The sequence below is a fragment of the Lissotriton helveticus genome, chromosome 11 (genome assembly GCF_964261635.1).
Source record: "Lissotriton helveticus chromosome 11, aLisHel1.1, whole genome shotgun sequence".
In the NCBI taxonomy this organism is placed as follows: Eukaryota; Metazoa; Chordata; class Amphibia; order Caudata; family Salamandridae; genus Lissotriton; species Lissotriton helveticus.
This window is the reverse complement of record NC_136072.1, coordinates 475,401,304-475,419,698: the sequence shown is the minus strand read 5'-3', so window position 1 is coordinate 475,419,698 and position 18,395 is coordinate 475,401,304. Positions and strand designations below refer to the sequence as shown.

The 18,395-nt window shown below is 45.2% G+C and overlaps 1 protein-coding gene across 2 annotated transcripts in view; it reads left to right on the top strand.

The window, feature by feature from the left end:
• UGGT1 (UDP-glucose glycoprotein glucosyltransferase 1) overlaps positions 1 to 18,100 on the top strand; it is an 822,704-nt gene extending 804,604 nt beyond the window's left edge. For both annotated transcript variants that reach the window (XM_078666074.1, XM_078666073.1), the window contains one exon: positions 16,257 to 18,100. In XM_078666074.1, coding sequence (XP_078522200.1) covers positions 16,257 to 16,282 — 26 coding nt within the window. In that variant the 3' untranslated portion in view covers positions 16,283 to 18,100. The remainder of the gene's footprint in view (positions 1 to 16,256) is intronic.
• Positions 18,101 to 18,395: the final 295 nt, after the last annotated feature.

The following is an 18,395-nucleotide window of genomic DNA, read 5'->3' as shown; positions in this document are numbered from 1 at the left end:
CTCTGCATTCCTGGCACAAAGTCGTGGACAGAACTGACGTGCGTGGGCGTGTCCAAGTAGCTCCAGTGGCGTCATCTCGGCGACTACGAGGCCAGCAACGTACGCGGAGCCGCATGACGGCTCCTACCGATGAGCCGGGGTACTGCTGGCGAAAACTTTCTGGATCCAGTCTGATCCCTTTTGGTAATTCTAAGGTAAGGAATCTATCACTAACGTTTCTTACAGATATTTTGTCACCGAAGGTAAGTAACTTGTTCTCCAGGGCCGAGCCCTCTATGCCAGCCTCCTCCAACCGTTGCAACAGGATCTGGTGGGAAACCGTTTCGAACGCGGCAATGCGATCTAATAAAATCAGCGCCGAAGTTCGTCGAGCATCTAATGCTACCCTCAGATGTTCGGTCGCAGCTAGGAGAGCAGACTCCATGCTGTGGCCCAGGCGGAAGCCATTCTAAGAGGGTTCCAATGTGCTGTTATTTTCCAGGAATCCTGTCAGAATGGAATTAATGTAAGCCCCAGAGATCTTGGACACCCACGGCAAGAGAGATCTGGGGCAAAAATTCTCTGGTTTGGCGGTGTCCAAAGAGGATTTTCTTTAACAGAGTGAGCACCCTTACTTGCTTCCAAGCCCTAGTGATGACCGCCATGGACAGGAACATGTTGATCAACTGACGCTGAGGCGTTAGGAGCACAGGCAGACATTTCATAAATTGTTCAGGCTGAAGGGGGTCTGCAGGAGAACCTGATTTAACCCTGCTACGTAACATGCGCAACTTATCCTGGGAGATCGACGGGAAGACAGCAAGAGTGCTGGTAGAAAGGGGTCTATGAACGGGACCTCAACTCATCAAAGATGGAGGGAAGGTCCTATAGGTGTTCTCTACCTTCTTGATAAAGAAGGTGGCGAGATCCTTGCATTGCTGATCTGATGAAATCGAAGGCGCTATAGATGACCCCGCCGATTTAAGATCTTTAAGTACAGAAAAAATACCTCAGCCTCTATCCTGAATCTCGGTGAGACTGATTCTGAGGCTGCTGGGCCTCATGGCCTCCTGCAGATAGATCGTCAGATGGCACATGCTGGCTCTGCAGTGGGACCTGAAGTTCCAATGGGCGCAGCATCAGGGGAATTTCACAACCTAGTCCAGATCTCGGAGGGTACTGCATAAGATCTGCAGTGGTCATTGACAATCCTCGATTGCGTCAGAGGCAGACCCCTCTCCCTTCCCCAACCAGGTCTCACAGTGGTAACAGATTCTCTTTTGGGATCGGGTGGTCATCTGGGAGAGGTTTAGATCAGAGGACTCTGGTCTCTGGTGGAAGCCGGTGCTCCACAACAACTTGCTGGAGCTTCAAGCTATTCATTTGGCACTGAAAACCTTCTTACCATCTCTCAAAGGAAGGCTAGTTCAGGTGTTCAGACAACACCACCGGAATGTGGTACTGCAACAAACAAGGTGGGGTGGGGTTGTGGACCCTTTGTCGGGAGACCCTATACCTCTGGACTTGGCTGGAACAACAGGGCATATCCCTGGTGGTTCAACACCTGGTCGGTTCCCTGAACGCCAGGACAGACAAACTCAACCACTGGTGCCTAGTGGATCACGAATGGCGTCTCCATCCGGAGGTGGTGCAAGGTCTCTTTCAGCAGTGGGGAAAGCCTTGGTTAGATCTGTTTGCCTCCGAAGAGAACACACATTGTCAGCAGTTTTGCATGGTGGAGTTTCCAAGGCGGCTTTCGCTCTGAAACGTTTTTCAGCTTGAGTGGAGTACAGGCCTCCTGTACACCTTTCTGCCCATACCACTCCTGTCCAGAGTACCCAAGAAGATCAAGAGCAAACGGGCCCAAGTCATCCTTGTGATTCCGGACACTGCACCAAGAGTTTGGTATCCTGAGCTTCTGCAGATGAGCATCGATTCTCCAATCAGGCAGCCACTTCGGGAGGATCTTATGTCGCAGCAGCAGGGGAGGGTCCTCCACCCAAACCGGTCGATCCTCCGCCTCCTTGAGTGGAGATTGAGCAGCGACAGTTGACAGCTTTTGACCTTCCTTTTGAATCTGTCAAGTTATTTTGGCAACTCATGCTCATCAAGGGAGATTACTTTGGGTGTCCTTGGTGTCCACAGGTCTGTTGAAGAACCTGGAAGAAGCTCAGAGACAGATAACGAAGAAGACGTGAAGAACAGGGAGACCAGGAGCAGCAGGAATCTTCATTGGTTTAATCTCGGTTCCAGTCAAAGTCCAATGAAATCCAAGTGTGCAAACGGTTGAAGAGTGACGTAGTTTCAGGCTTGAGTCTTATCCCACAATGAATCTGACGACCCACCCACAGATAAGGCCTTAAGTATTGGAAAGGGTTGGAACAACTCAGGGGTCCCTCCCAGTGGAGGGGTTGGACAGAGGGGAGGATACTCCAATATCCTTTGTCCAGGTGCGTGCCAGAGCATGAGCCAAGGGCTCCCTGAGCTGGTTCAAACTGGCATCTGAAAGGAGGGCACCAAATGTGCCCTTCAAAGCAGTCTGGCGCTGGCATGCGCCCCTACCCCAACCCAAAACATTAGGTCCTTTCTGGGAGGTGGTCACACCTCCTTGTGACAGGATACCGATTGTTCTACCTTTCCCTGCTCAAGCTTGCCTCAGCAAGCTGGAGGGCAGAATAGTGTCTCTGGTCAGCAGCATCACTAGCTTGCTGTCAGACCCTGAAGAGCTGTTATCTGGAGTACAGGGTGTACCCCAAATGAGCCCCCTAGTACATGTAATCATACTTCCAACATGTTTGATACCAAAAATGACCGGGTTCATGCAGCCACTATGTAGTTAGACATCTCGTAATGACTGAAGTCCACTATATGTATTAGAATGGCTCACCGCACTTACAAAGCCTGGAGAATCGACTCTGGTTTGTAGGGGTTTCCTGCTCATGCAGTGGCACCCTCAAACTTATAACCAAGCACCCTACCCTCAGGACTGAAGAGCCTGTCACAGGGGCAACTTAGGTTTTAAGGGCAGTGCTCTCAGATATAAAGAAATTTAGATCTGTCATGAGAGGTGCAAGCACCAACTTACACAGACTGCAATAGCAGGCCTGTAGTCAAAGTTTAAGTGGCCTCTCATGTGTGGCCAGTCCATGCTGCAGCCCATGGGAGACCCCTGGTGTCCCTATGCCCTGGGTACCTTAGTACCATATACTAGGGACTTACAAGGGTACACCAGTTGCCAATAGTGGTGATACAAAAGTACTTACAATATCAATTTAGGGGAGAAAGCACAGTGACTGGTGTCAATTTAGGGGAGAAAGCACAGTGACTGGTGTCCTGATTAGCAGGATCCCAGTATGATTAGGTTAAAAACACACTGACACCAAGCAAAAAGTGGGGCTAATCATGAAATCAGATCCTACTTTCCTACAAATAGTATCTATGTATATTTAATATACTGTTTACTCCACCTACACACCTTTACCTTCACTGATGTAATTTTACACTTTCACTGTGCCGGATTTGGAACACCTGCATTGCAATGTAATTTGATATATAGAATTAAATCATCTGTTTAATTCTTACAGATTATCTGGTATTTTAATTATTTAGCCTAGGAGGTTCACTCTTACCATCATGAGCACCCAGTGGGAGGCAGGATACGCCATCACCTGCCCGCTGAAGGTCCAAAACATCAGGCCTCTGGGTTCTTCAGATTGTTTGCAGAGGCTGCTCCCTCCCCTTTATGAATACCACTCCACCCTTGCCACTCACTTGCGACAGGTTGACTGAGGACCATCTCTTCTTGCTCTGCCAGGACAAGATGGCTCTCTTGGCCATGGGAGTCATAAAGAGGGTTCTGACACCAGAAGTAGGTCATGGTTGTCATTCCTGCCGTTTTCTGGTGCTCAAGGACGGTAGGCCTTCGTCCTATCTTACACCTGCGCTCTCTCAATTTCTTCCTCAAGAAAGAGAAGTCCAAGTGCTCACGGTCGCACAAGTCCTCTCTGCCCCGGGAGACTGGATGCTTGTGTTGGACTTGAAGGACGCATATTTCCACATTCCTGTCCTGTCTTCCCACAGGTGTTACCTACGGTTCACAGTGGGCCATAAGCACTTTTAGTTCAACGTGCTTCCTTTTGGACTTACCAGCGCCCATCCAGGTGTGTATTCACTAGGGGTGGGCGGAATTTAAGAAGGTGAGGGTGGTGGTTGCTGCTCATCTGCGGAGATGAAGGGTGCCAGTCTTCCCCCTATCTTGACGACTGGCTGTTAAAGGCGGGCTCACCCCAGTCTGTCATCTCCAACCTCCTGCATTCGCTGGGGTTCACTATCAATGTGCCAAAGTCACACCTGGCTCCCTCTCAGACTCTCCTTTTCATCTGAGCTGTTCTGGATATGGTGCAGTTTTGGGCCTATACTCCTGAACAGCGAATCCATGATATTTAAGCTATGATGCCGATGTTTAAGTCTGTATCCTGGATTTCAGTGAGACGGACTCTGAGGCTGCTGGGCATCAAGGCCTCACGCATCCTGCTTGTGACACATGCCCATTGGCTTGTGCAGGCTCTACTTTGGGACCTGAAGTTCCAGTGGGCACAACATCAGCAGAATCTCTCCGACATGGTCCAGATCTCAGACAGAACTGCAGAAGATCTACATTGGTGGTTCATGAACCATAATTGGGTCAGCAGCAAACCTGTCTCCCTTCCACACCCAGATCTGATGGTGGTGACAGATGCGTCACTACTGGGGTGTGGCGGCCATCTGGGAGAGGTGGAAATCAGAAGCCTCTGGCCTCCGGGGGAATGAACCTACTTGAGCTACGCATGATCCCGCTGGCATTAAAAGCCTTTCTGCCCTCCATCAAGGGAAGGATAATGCAGGTGTTCAGACACCACCACCACCGTGTGATACTTCAACAAACAGGGCTGGGTTGGGTCGTGGACCCTCTGTCAAGAGGCCCTACATCTCTGGACATGGTTGGAACATCAGGGTATATCCCTAGTGATTCAACACCTGGTGGGCAGTCTTGAACACCAAGGTAGACCAACTCAGCCGAAGATGCTTAGCAGATCATGAATAGAGTCTCCATCCGGAGGCAGCGCAAGGTCACTTTCAGCTGTGGGGAGATCCTTGGTTAGATTTGTTGACACCTACGCGAACGTGCAATGTCCACAGTTCTGTGCACTGGAGTTTCCAAGCCGGTTCTCACAGGAAGTCGCTTTTTGTTTCAAGTGAAGCTCCGACCTCCTGGACGTCCTTTCCGCCCGTACCACTCTTGCCCAGAGTTCTCAAGAAGATCAGGAACGACCGGACCCAAGTCATCCTTGTGGCTTCGGACTGGGCTTGGAGAGTTTGGTACTGCGAGCTGTCGAGCATGGCCATCAGTCTTCTGATCAGGCTGGCTCTTCAAGAGGATCTTCTGTCTAGCAGCAGGAGAGGTGTCTCCCCTCAAATCTGTTAACACTCCGCCTTCATGCATGGAGATTGAGCTCCGACAGTTAATAGCTTTTGACCTTCCGGCCCAAAGTCTGCACTGTTAACTTGGTGGCCAGGTAGCCCTCCTCCAAGGCTGTATACGCTTGCCGTTGGGGCAGGTTTGTGGAATTGTGTGCAGAAAAACCCTCTTTCTGCTCCTCTTTCTCAGTTCCTTCTCTTTATTCTTTCTTTTGCCCAGAAGGGCTCCGCTCTGGACATCCTAAAGGGCTATCTGTCTGCTATTTCTGCAGTTTCCTGATCAGCTATCCCTCATCATATCCCCTATTGTAAATAGGTTCTTGAAAGATTTACAACATGTTAACACCTTCGCCCTTTATCATGCCTCAGAAGGACCTTAATCTGGTCTTAACTTTTCTGATGTGCGGTCCCTTTGAGCCTTTGCACAATTATCCTCTTAGGCTCCTTACCATCAAAACGGCCTTCCTGGTGGCAACAACGTCTGCCTGGAGGGTCAGTGAGCTTCCAGCTTTGTTGCCCAAGCCTCCGTACCTGAACATTTACCCAGACAAGCTAGTTCTTCACACAAGAGCTTCCTTTCTGCCTACAGTTGTCACTCCTTTTCATGTAGGCCAATCCATAACCCTGCCTACTTTTTACACTCCACCACATACCTCCAAGGAAGAGGAGCAAGTTCACTGCCTGGACCCAAAAAGAGCTTTGTTGTTCTACCTTAACTGCAGAAAAGAGTTCCAGGTGAAAGACCAACTCTTTGCGGGGGGGGTGTCGGAGCAAAGAAGGTGAAGGCCGTAAAGAAGTAAGCCAACGCCCGATGGATCATTCTCTGCATTAAAATCTGCTAAGCAGTGGCCAAGAAGTACCCCCTGAAGGCTTGCGTGCTCATTACACCAGAGCTAAGGCTATGACCACTGTGATAGCATGTGGCGCTTCGATCCTGGACATCTTTCAGGCAGCGATGTGGATGTCTGAATACGCTGGGGTGGCGCCACCTACCGCCGCGCAGGGGTACTGCGGGTAAGAAATCTGCGGCTAGATACTCTCTACCAGATAAGGTGTGCCCAAATATAAGTAACTTGTTCAACAGGAACACCGAACACAAGGCAAGAAGTCTGCATATAACAGGACAAATCAAGAGAGTGCAGACGAGACTATAAACAATGGGTAAAATAGGTAGAGATGCAGGAAACGCGTCAGAAACAGATAGTACAAAATAGCCAAAAAGCAGGAAAATTGATTCAGGAAATAAGGGAAACAGAATCAAAAACAAGCCTGGAATGACAGCAGCAGGAAGATTACAGAGCACAAAGGAAACTAAGCAGAAGTCAGTTGTGAGCTGCTGCTCTCTGGGCTCACAGGGCTGAAATAGCTGGAGGCTCAGGGCAAGAGCACAACTGCATGGAGAGAGCTTTGTGCAAGGAATAAACCAGGTGCAAGGAATCGGAGAACCACCTACGAAGGGAAGGCTGGACTGGAACTTTGGAATCGGGACGACACGCAAATTCAGGAAGCACAAGACTGGAAATAGGAAAGCCAGGACTCTGCCCTCAAACGGTTTAAAGGGTGGTCGAGCTCAACCTTATTCTAGGGAGCCAACAGCTGTGCTATTGTATACCAACGCTTGTGTTTCATGTTTTATGCTTGACACACCAATCATTGAGTGACCTCATTTTCTCTTCCACCAGAGGCATTCATTTATGCTCCAAGGGAGGCAAGTAAGCCTACACTACTTTGTTTTGTCTTAGGAGATTCTGGCTGGTAGGACCAGGGTAACAGGACACAGAGATGAACGGACAGAGGGGTACTAGTATCAATACTGACTAAAGCACTGGACCCCAAGAGATCTTTAAAAGTGGGCCGAAACATGTCAATGTAGTGCAGGGTATAACGACATTATATCAATTCAGAACACCATCACCAAGTTTATAAATATACCAGTGGCATCCTAAATTGAAGAGAAACTAAGGCACCTACTATGTATTTTTATGTTATAACTATCAGACCCCAGTCAGCAATGATATCAGAAGTGCTCCCTGGAATATGGTTGAACCAATCCTGGTTTAAAGGAACCAGGAAGAGACCTCTATGATGGATCATGACACCAATAGGGTGTGTGAGCGTGACAAGAAAACCAATTTGGGGTGTTGCTTTTGAATGTATTTAGTGACTCTAAACATTTATCCATTAGTAAGGGTTCAGGATACTTATGGGTAGTAGAGTATGATTTGGGAGATGGTATACTGTGATCCAGTTATACTTGTGAAAAACAGATGTCCTCCCATCTAAAGAGCCTCCTGGTACACTCCTTAGAACTTGTGTGATTTATTTATTTATTTATAAGATTTATAGAGCGCGAACGAATGCCCGAGGGCGTCTTGGCGCTAAAGAGAGTAAGGCCACTGCCCACTATGTGGCCTAAGGTCCACTGCTTCGATAGTTCCCCAATGTTTCAACCTTTGTCCTGGATAGCAGTAATAGCAGCTTGCAACCTTCTTGGTCTCTTGACCACCTGCATTCTTCTTTGAGACCATGCCAGATTGAACATGTGGGGTCTGCAGTGGGATCGGAACACAGTGGGTTCCACACCAATGCGACCTTTAATATTTATCCAGGTGTCGAAGGAGACTGAGAAATCTGAAGTGGTGGCTGCTAACAAACAGTTGGATACCCCTATTCCACCCAGAGCTGACTATCGTGAGAGATGCATCATTGCTGGGATGAGGAAGTCATCTGGGAGAGGTGGAGATGACATGGCTCTGGTCTCCGGCGAAGGCTCACCTCCACATCAACTTGTTGTAGTTGTGAGTGATCCGCTTGGCATTGAAAGCATTTCTCTCAACCATCAAGGGGAGAATGGGTACATGCTCTCACAGACAACATGAGAGTGATGTGGTACTGCAAGAAACAGGGTGTTGTTGGATCGTGAGTCCTGCGATATGAGGCACTACTTCTCTGTAAGTGGCTTAACACTCTGGGCATGTCCCGGACTGCTCAACCTGCCAGTATCTTTATACTCCAGGGCAGATGTACTCAGCTGTTGCCTAGCCGATCACAAATGGCGGTGACCCTCGAAGGTGGGATAGGGTGTTTTCCAACAGTGGGGAGAACCCTGGCTCGATCTATTTGCCACAGCAGAGAACAAACCGTGCCAAAACCCCTGCACGTTGGACTCCTGTACGTCTTACCTCCCCTCCTGCCCAGGGTGCTGAAAAGGATCAAGCAAGATCGAGCAGAAACACCCTAGTGGCTCCAGACTGGGTGAGGAGAGCGTGGTGCCTGCAACATCTGACCATGAGCACGTGTCCCCTAATACGGTTGCCCCTTCAGAAATCCTCCTGTTGCAGCAGAGTTGAGTCTTACACCCAAGCCTGCACCTCCATGTATGGTAATTGATACCTTTCGATCTCCCAACTACCCCTACCCCCAGAAATGATTGGTGTCATCCTAGCAGCTAGACATCCATCTACTAAATCAATCTCAGCAGGATGCTGGGAAAATGTTGTTGTCTGGTGTTGCTCCAGAGACAACCAACCCTTGAATGCACAGTTATCAGATGTTCTTCTGATTTGTTTGCCCTTATACCAGCAAGGTTTTGCTGCAGCGACATTAAAGGTTACTTTTCAGACTTCTTACATTAACCGGATAACCCATACTTTTTCAAGTTACTTGTTGGGATGTGTTTTTTTGAAGAGCCTGACCAACATGTTCCTGCCAAAACCGTTTGTGATGCCGCAGTCGGACCTTAATTGTGCACTCCCTTCGAACCAATACACAGTTGCCCTCTTCGCCTACTAACTCATCACCTTAACATCAGCCCGGCGGATGAGGGAAATCCAGGCATTATCCATGATGCCAGCGAACACCTCTTTCTTTCCGGCCAAATAATATCGAGCTATAAAAGCGGCATTCTTACCCAAGATAGTCATGCCCATCTACAGAGGGCAGTACATCACTTTGCTGACTATCTATGCATCTCCTCATGTCTCCAAAGAAGTGTCTCCATCGTGTCAACTCGAAGAGGGCCCTCAGCTTCCATGTTGATCTGGCCCGTGACTACTTCAGGATGACCAACTGTTTCTCTGGAGCTAAGAAAGACAAATAGGACCAAAAGCGAACTATCTTCCGATGGATTGTGTTGTACAACAAGATCTGATAAGGGCTGGCCGAAAAGTAACCCACAGAAGGCTTGTGGTTCATTTCATTAGAGCGAATGCAGCTACAACTGCGCTAGCACATGATGTCCAAAACTGGCACTTCTGCCAAGTTGCTATTTGGGTGTCCCTCCATCGTTAATAAAGCACTATTTTCTAGTCTGAACCATTACTCAGACACACCACGGGGAGGTGTACTACTTCTGTATCTGTTCACAAGGTGAAGAATCCGTGGTTACAAGTCTCAATCAGAAGATCTGGTTACTGCCTGTCTAACTGAAGATTCCTTACTAAACCACCTTCCTCCCCGTTCTGGGGAATGGATTCACACAGTCTATTAATAAGATCCCAATCTGTAAGTCAGCATTCTGATTTCAATGTCTCCTTGTCCATTGGCACGGGCAGAGATCCTAAAGAAAGGGAGATAAGCGTGCAGTGGTGGCACAGATCTATTGGCCGTGACATCACGTCCCAGGACGGGAAGAACCAGATGCAGCGCTGCATAATGCCACCTACTGAAATGCAAGGAAATTGCTGTGAATGTTGCCAGATCCAGTCTGATGCGACAGAAAATTCACAAGCTGAGGAATCTGCTGTTGGATATTACCCCAGAAACGACGTTTCTAACGATAAGTAACTTGTTCTTCTGATAAAGACTTATACTGGCAGATTCCTCATCTTAGAATATTCCTCAGTTATCAGACTGGATCCATAAAATCTTGAGCACTACCTCTGTACGCCGGTAGGTTGCATCGATCGGCTCACATTGGCGCTGTCTGCTTCAGAAGTGACGTTGGCTGCCCAATAAGCGCCACCCCGAAGCTGATGTCAGTTTGGTCCATTTCTGCACTGTCTTGCTCTTTTTCATTATATTGAACCCAATGGAGAGCTTATCGTCCATCCAATGATCTTTGGTGTGATCAAGGTAGAGTGAGATCTCCTTGGACGAGGTGATGGAGTCTCTCCTACTCCTTAGAAGGATGAGGTGGAGTGAAAAATGTTGCCAGCGTGTTGTTCTGGCCGACTTGAGCGAGTGACCACCTTCGGCAGAAAAGAGGCACATGTCCGAAGAACCAGTTTGGGGATCTGAGAAGACTCCCCACAATGCTGTTTCCTCAACGACAATGCTACACATGCTGCAGACTATCTTTGGTTCTCCCAGGATGATGATGAAAAGGAGACTTACTACTTGCTCCCCCCTCACTGCACTGATATTGGTTTGTATTTGAACCTACACAATGCTGGTGGCATTAACAACTATCAAGAGACTGTGTTTGACTTGCCAGTTGTTTCCTCTAATGAAGAAAGCACCTCTTTCGCAGTTGGTAAATCATAGGGCAGCTGAGGTGAAAACAATTGTATTTACCTACTGTGGAAACTAAGGCTAATTTGCTCATAGACCTTTTGCAGACTGGTCCTTCAACTTCTTAACCACTGCTACCCTTAAGGCCCTGACAGGGGCCTTGATCGCACTGTGATCCAAGACGTGTGCAGCACGTCCAAAGAGGTACCCTATTGCTTACGCTTAATAAGCAGTCCCAAAAGTAGCTTTTCTGATGCAGCATCCGATTGTAGAAAGTCTAAATGTACATGCGTCTTCCAGTAAAGTAAACTCTAGCACTGCAGTGCCGGACAGGGAAGTCAAGGCATATTGACGCAGTGGGGAAGAGTTTTCTCCTCTGCCAGCATGGCTAACTGCTGTTTATCTTTCCAAGCTTTTCTGGCCCTGCAGTGAGTCTTCAACATTCGGGGTATGAACTGGATGTTTCTGATGGATACTTCAAACTGCAGATTTCTCATCTTTAGAATTTCACCAGGCTGGATCTGTAAGATATAAACAGCATTACTCCCACATGACTGTTGATGTCATCGGGCAGCTCTGTGCAGACTGTGTTTCGCCACATAAGTAACAATAGAGCGGCATGTAAGTGCCACCCATGCATATTGATGTCAACTCTGTTTCCGCTCCTCCATGCCAGATCCAGAGCTGCTTTCCAACTTTTTCCTTTGTCCCTTGAGTAACTCATTTTTTTCTGGCTTCTGGCTCAAACTTTACTGAGGCTTCCGATATCCAAGCCTTGTGTATGCTGCTGGTGGCCCATGCCCCTTGGCACATGAGTGCCTTGCAACGAAACCATCACATTCAGCTCTACTTTGGTGCTGCCTCTTGAATGACATCTCAGGCATCAGATGATGCGGGCCAAGAATTTCAATGTTGGATGAAGGATGCAAACCTGATTTGCAGCAGACCATTCTTCCTGTCCCATGCATACTTTAAAGTGGTGACGGATGCATCATCACTGCACTGGTAAGTCCACCTGGATGAGGTTGAGAACAGAGGTTTTTTTGTCTCCAGTGGAGTAGAGGCACCACATCTATATACTTGAGCTGCGGGGCATCCTTGTGGCCCTGAATGTATTCATCCCATCCTTCAGGAGCAGCCCATCCAGGTTCTATAAACAAAAATAATGTCCAACAAGGTATCATTCATGATAAGGAATCAAGTGCCATATAAAATACTCCCAAACAGGCATTAAATAATAGACATCACAAATAGTTGCCAAAGTCGTATTTTAATGTAAACGACACAGACCACTTATTTGACCAAAATGAATATATGTGCTCAGTGTGAGAAAGAACACATATATGACCTTGGTAGACGATATACAAGTAGTTACAGAGGGGCAACAATAGTCATAACATCTGTAGCAATTCTTTTTCCTCCCTGCTTCGAAAAACAGTTTAAAAAAACATCTTTATGGCCATATTTGTCAATAAAATGTAAATCTTCCAAAGGATATAGGGTCATCATCAGGATGTATTGAATAAACTGAGGACACATCAGAGCCTTAAGCTTCATAGAGGGTAATTAATTCAGAGGTTACAGTGGAACAAACCTGAAGAATAGGGCTCACATCAAAGAGTATAATGAATACAGAAGAAAGCTGGAAAACATGCCATCAGTCAATCAAAGAGCTTTATTCATTATTTAAGAACAATCTTAAAAGCATCACATGCAAAGAAATCAATTTAAACATATATATAAATACACTTAATATATTAGATGATAAAAGGAAAAGAAAGTGACTCCCATTCAATGAATTTCATTTGCATAGTTCAAACTTCAAAAGATTTCCCTAGTAGAAAAAGTCCAAATGATTCGGAAGCATACTCCGGAATATAAAGCTGGCTTTCTCTGGTGGAAACTTTATAAAAAACTAGTTTTAAAAACATCTTAGTTTGAAATGTATAATATTTACAGAAGAAAATAAAATGTTCTAGGATTTTCATAGAGGTCTCCTCAAGGGGTATTTTAAGACTGATGCTTCATCACATTGTCCCTGGGGAAAGCAAAACTAAAATCTTATAGTTCCCAGGCAAAATTTAGCTAGGAGTGACCTTTCCCAGGGGCTCTTTACCCAAGACAGGTATGGTTCAAGATTTAATGACGTTTGGACAATGGCAAAGATCCGCAGTAGGGGTTTTCCCATCTCCTCCTTAGAGATCTCTCAATAAATCCTGAAAAGCTCAATAGTTTGGGAGATCTACGATTTTCTTAACGAATGGGGAGATTAAAACAATTCGATCCATCCTATTGCTTTGGTGGTAGATTAAACATAACTTAGCCAAGCAATCGTGTTGCCCTTCTCGCAGTTCAAACAGTCTATGATTCTCTCCTTATGAATAGTGGTATGCTTGTTTGCCCAAACTGAGACCCAGAGCAATAATGGTGCAGCCTTAATTGAATCAGATACATATGGGATTCCCATTTCTCTTGTAAGAAGAATTAAGTTGATCGGGAACAGATAAGCAAATGCTGGCAGAATTAATTCTCCCCTACCTGTAACATGCTCAGATTTTCTCTTGTACTTTGCAGCGGGGGTGTAAATATAATGCTTCTGCTAAACTGGTAGTTCCTGATCCGACCAGAAGTCGGGGTGTTGGACAGCTCGGCTGCATTAGACATTACTAGCTATAGGCTCCTCTTGTGTGACAAAAAAGAGGCCAGCTGGAATAGACCTCCTTGGAGAGCCGGCTAAGTCTATTGAAAGATGCTTTCCAACAAATCAATAGCCTTACTAATACAACTTCTCTTGCCAGAAATGTGTCTATGATCGGGCTGTTCGGTCCCATGCTGGTTTTGGGACTTTCCTCTTCCCCGTGTATTTTATTTTTAAAAAACAGCAGTGCAAATGCCTTGTTCCAAGCTGGGGTGGATTGACAAGTATGAATGCAAATTAATTATACAGCAAAGAATGTAGCCAAAGCTTTTGCCAGTGCCTCCAAAACATATCCCTCAGACAGCAGCAGAGCAAAAGCAAACAATAAACACCGTACTTATTTAGGGCAGTAGATGGAAAACTTCCTTTTAGATACTCCAAGAGGGTTGGCCCAGCCTAGCCGCGAATTTGTGAGCGCCCCCTGACTACACCACCTCCCTACTGTCAGCAAAGCTGCAAGGAAGCCTTGGATTTGGAGTCTGGTCCCAGGCAGGAAGAAAGTGCACTCCATCAAAAAATGGATCCACCGTTAAGCTCCAACAATAAAATTAATCCAGTTTCAAATCAGGAGAAAGTGTATTTACAACAAATGGGCACATTTCAGGCGCGTGTTAGGCGGGTAAGGACTGCATAGGGAGATGGTGGTCGAACAGAAATCATACACTGGAACTGATGCAGCACGAAGGAGCAGAGAGCCTGAAGGCTTGATTCCACCTTGATCAGACATGCATTGGCTTTGTTCTCGATATACATGGTGGCCAAGGCAGATCCCTGTAGGTTCGCTCTTTCCTGCTGCATCTGTTCCAGTGAGTGGGTTCTTCTGCGTCACCATCTCGGTCTGATCCATACCTGGCTTACCACTGCCCAGAACTGTGTATGTAATTTCCTCATGTTTATTGCCTGAAAAATGCAGGCACTTAGCAGAGTCTGTGACCAATCTTTGTAGGCAACAGTTTGTGCATGGTTAAAATAATAACAAATTTGGAGAGGACGTAGTCCAAAAACCTTGTTGCAGTATTGAAGAAAAAAAAAAGATTGAAACTGGACTATAGATCCCTTCTCTGTGTAGTGCATAAAATAGGTGAGACTGACATCATTGGTGCCTGTAGAGTCCAACTCTGTCACTTCCGGTGGGTGTCTTGCAAGTTCAAAACTGGAGCAGCCCAATTACAACCTAGTGTTGGTGAACTGACAAAATTCCAGTACCAATGTGAAGCTGGACTGTTGTTCTTTAGAACCATACCAAAGGTAATACATTTGAGATGAAGGAGCTAAAAGCATAAGGTATACTATCTTGTATGGATGTAATTGAAAACGTGCTTGGTGTGCAATATCCTGCAGACCTAGGAGGGATCCAGCGGAGATCGTTTGGTCTTATGTTAATGTACGCTTGTTTGGTTGGGGGAAAAAAAATGATTGGGAACAAAAGTTAATACATTTGCTTATTAAAGCCAAGTCAAAATCATTTATTGCATGTTTATAAACCCCTTGCGTCCCACTCTCCTCTATGTAGTTAAATGTACTGAGCACATTGAAAACCCTAATGTTTTCTAAGATGCCAGTGCTCCTTTCTTGGAGTGGGAACCTATTGTAGCTGTACTAGCTGTGCATTAGCCTCGCATCTAATAATTACGCATGGCAAAAAAATAAAGTTTCAGGTATCCACCATAGGAATGGTCTGCAAGGCAATATAATGTCAACCGTTATCCCACAGTGCTCAGCATAGAAAAATTTAAAGTATTTACTAGCAGCATATTAAAGCTTTTTGAGCACCAATGAAAAAAAGGACAAACGACATAGCTGCATTGGAGATCAAAAAGCCGCCAAATATTGGGACTGACTTTTGCAACTAAACACTTATGCTGATATCAATCATAGATGGTGACTAAGAAGGGAATATGTGGTCTGCTTTTTTTTAAAAAAATGTTTTGATTTTCGTTTATGGACAGAACACTGTCCAGTTTCTTTCCTAAGTGTCTTTGTTGATACTCATGGGCCGACTTGCATAGAGTGTGTAGTTTGTTATCCTGTAGGATCATGAAAATACTTTATACAAGGGCAGTGCTTTTGTTTCAAGCCAAAAACTTTCAAAACGCGCAGGCTAAAGGTGGCTTCCTATTCAGTGAACTCAGTGAGGTGCTGACAATGTACCTTGCTTCTAATGGTTTATGCTACAACATTGACAGTGAAGGTATGTACATAATTGTCCTAGAGAGAACAGTTTTCTAATTCTGATATGGAATCAAAATCATAAGCTGTTGAGGCACCAAAAGATGCCTTAATGGTATTCTGATCTTTCAGAAGAACCTTAAGCATGTTCCACATTGTACTCCTGGCCCATTTGTAAAATCCCAATGGTTACCCAATTTAGCACTTCTTCAAAAGAATCAAAGGACAATAAAGATCTACCATTATTGTATACTTCTGAATATAAAAGTGCCTTCTCATTCTTCACAAAAAAAGTTTGTAAAATAAAATGTAAGAGGAAAGCCTGGCCAATAACAGACATCAAACATCTCTTGTTATCAGAAGTATCTGCTGGTCTGACAAATGCTAGAATGTTCTGTACCACATAAAATAATTTGTGTTTCTTGTGTTATTGTATGGTTGGTTATGTTTGATAATATCTTAGACTCACGTTTTCTCTTCCAATTATTTTTCCTTTCTGTAGGTCATAAAGAGCATTCTGAATTATGATCCTGGACAAAGAAATGAAGACACTATTTAAAAGACTATTTTTATATCTAATGATGGGGTATTTTTTTAACTTGGTGTCCCTTTCTCTTATTTTCAGAATGTCTAAAACCTGCTGTGCGGTTGAATTGGTGAATGTGTGAGGTACTGTTGTATGGCACTGTTGTGTGTCTGTGTTTAGGTATGTGTGGAAATGTTTGCCTGTTGTTTTGTAGGTGAGTGTTCCTGGAGAGGCATGTGTTTTGCAACAACCTCCTTTCTTTAAAAAAAATGTGTGCGTGTGTGTCATTTCCACCGTTAGGAAATGTTGAAGTACATTTCATGCTCACATTTTTCAAAATTGGACTGAGATCCTGTTGAAACTAGAATAGCCGCCGTTGGTCACGGCATTGTCATTCTTCATGGGCCAACTCTTCCAAAAACAATAATAGGAAAACTCAACATTGATGAGAATATTCTGATCTGGTTCCATAGAGCGGCTTTGTTGACCATCCTTTACTTGCAAATAACAGGTTGAGGTACTCATTTCATGATAGAGGTACATCTTACAGTACATTACAGGTTATGCAAATTGATTTACCAGTTCATATAGTTGTAGTTTAATACTGTGAAGCTTCTCAACCAACCTCACCAAGAAAACTCAATTACCCATTCAAGAAAGGAGATGGATGATGCTGATGCAATCATGTTAGATTAACATTCATTCTTTAAACGTTGCATACAATTTGCATTACAAAACCTGCTGTATATGACTGTTGAGATGTTTTGAGTTCTTCTTTTTGTATTGGTTTGTAAAGGAAAAAATAGACACCCCCATTATGGGCTCTAGTCTGTTAACAGCCTCTTAAACCTAAAATACAATTGTCAAGCAATCCAAATGTGCATTGTATAAAAGGCGCACCATTTCCTGCATGTTCACTTCCATTGTCAAACTGTTGCTATTAATTTGAAGATAAACGAGCCTTATTTTGTTCATGATGAGCTAATAAATTCAATTGTGTGCCTGGAAAGACCTTTATAGTTCCCTTAATAACTGATAATCTCCCTTCTCTCCTCTGGCTAAACTTCTTCTGCACTTGTGGTTGTTTGTCTTGATTTTGATCATTACTCAGTGAATGAATGGTTTATCCAGTAAGAACTGGTCAAGTTCATGTATGTAATAGGGTGGCAGTTCAAGATATTTACATTCGGAAAGTAATTTAGGTGTTACACCCCACTAAATCTTCACAACCTCTCCCAAAATCATGATCTGTAGGTCTTTGTCAACATGTCACTCTGTATTCCTGGAGTTCCTCTTTGGCTTTTTGTTTGTTTTTTGTTATATACTTTTACCTGCATATTCCTCACATTTTGAATATTGCTTGCCCAGACTAGATCTGGAAACTCTTTCATAGCTCTTCCACACTGGTAGAGTGTTCTGGCTCTGCATCGGCGCCGGAAGCAATGTCTTGGTGACATCACTACACTCACCTCAGATTGCCAGTTTTTTTTTTCTGCACCTTCAGTGCAGATCCAGATCTTGCTCTTTGACAGTCCTGTCGGGAGTTCTTCACAGAATACATTTTTCTCTCCAACTCGGAGGTGCAGTGCAAAATTCCTCCCTCCCCAAGAGGTCAGTATTCAAACCATGCAGAGACTGTAAGGGCCCAATGTCAATCATTGACCATCACATCTTGAGCCTTTGGCCATTTGGCTCTGTGAACAATCCAGGAGGGTAAGCTCTACAAGACCTGAACCAAGGATGATCGCTGAACCAAATGCAATCCAAACCTCAAATTAGGTCTCCAGGAGCCCCAGCTCCATCCATGTCAAAGACAAAAAGAACTAAATATATATAAAAAAAAGAGGAGAGAATGCGTAAGAAATGCCAAGCGTAAGAAAGGTAAGCACCCTCAACAATCTCAGATTGCAACAGAACTGTTGCCGGAGCTGATGGAGATATCTCCCCCTTTGGAGTTGGCACTTCGATCCTGGCCCAGCACCATTACACCATTACTGCCTCTTCCACAACCACCTCAGGATTTCCTCTATCCAGTGTTTCATACTCCAGGGGCGGATCTAAAGTTGTTCTTTGGTGCAATGTTTGAGAGCAATGGTCCCAATCCTCCACCCACCC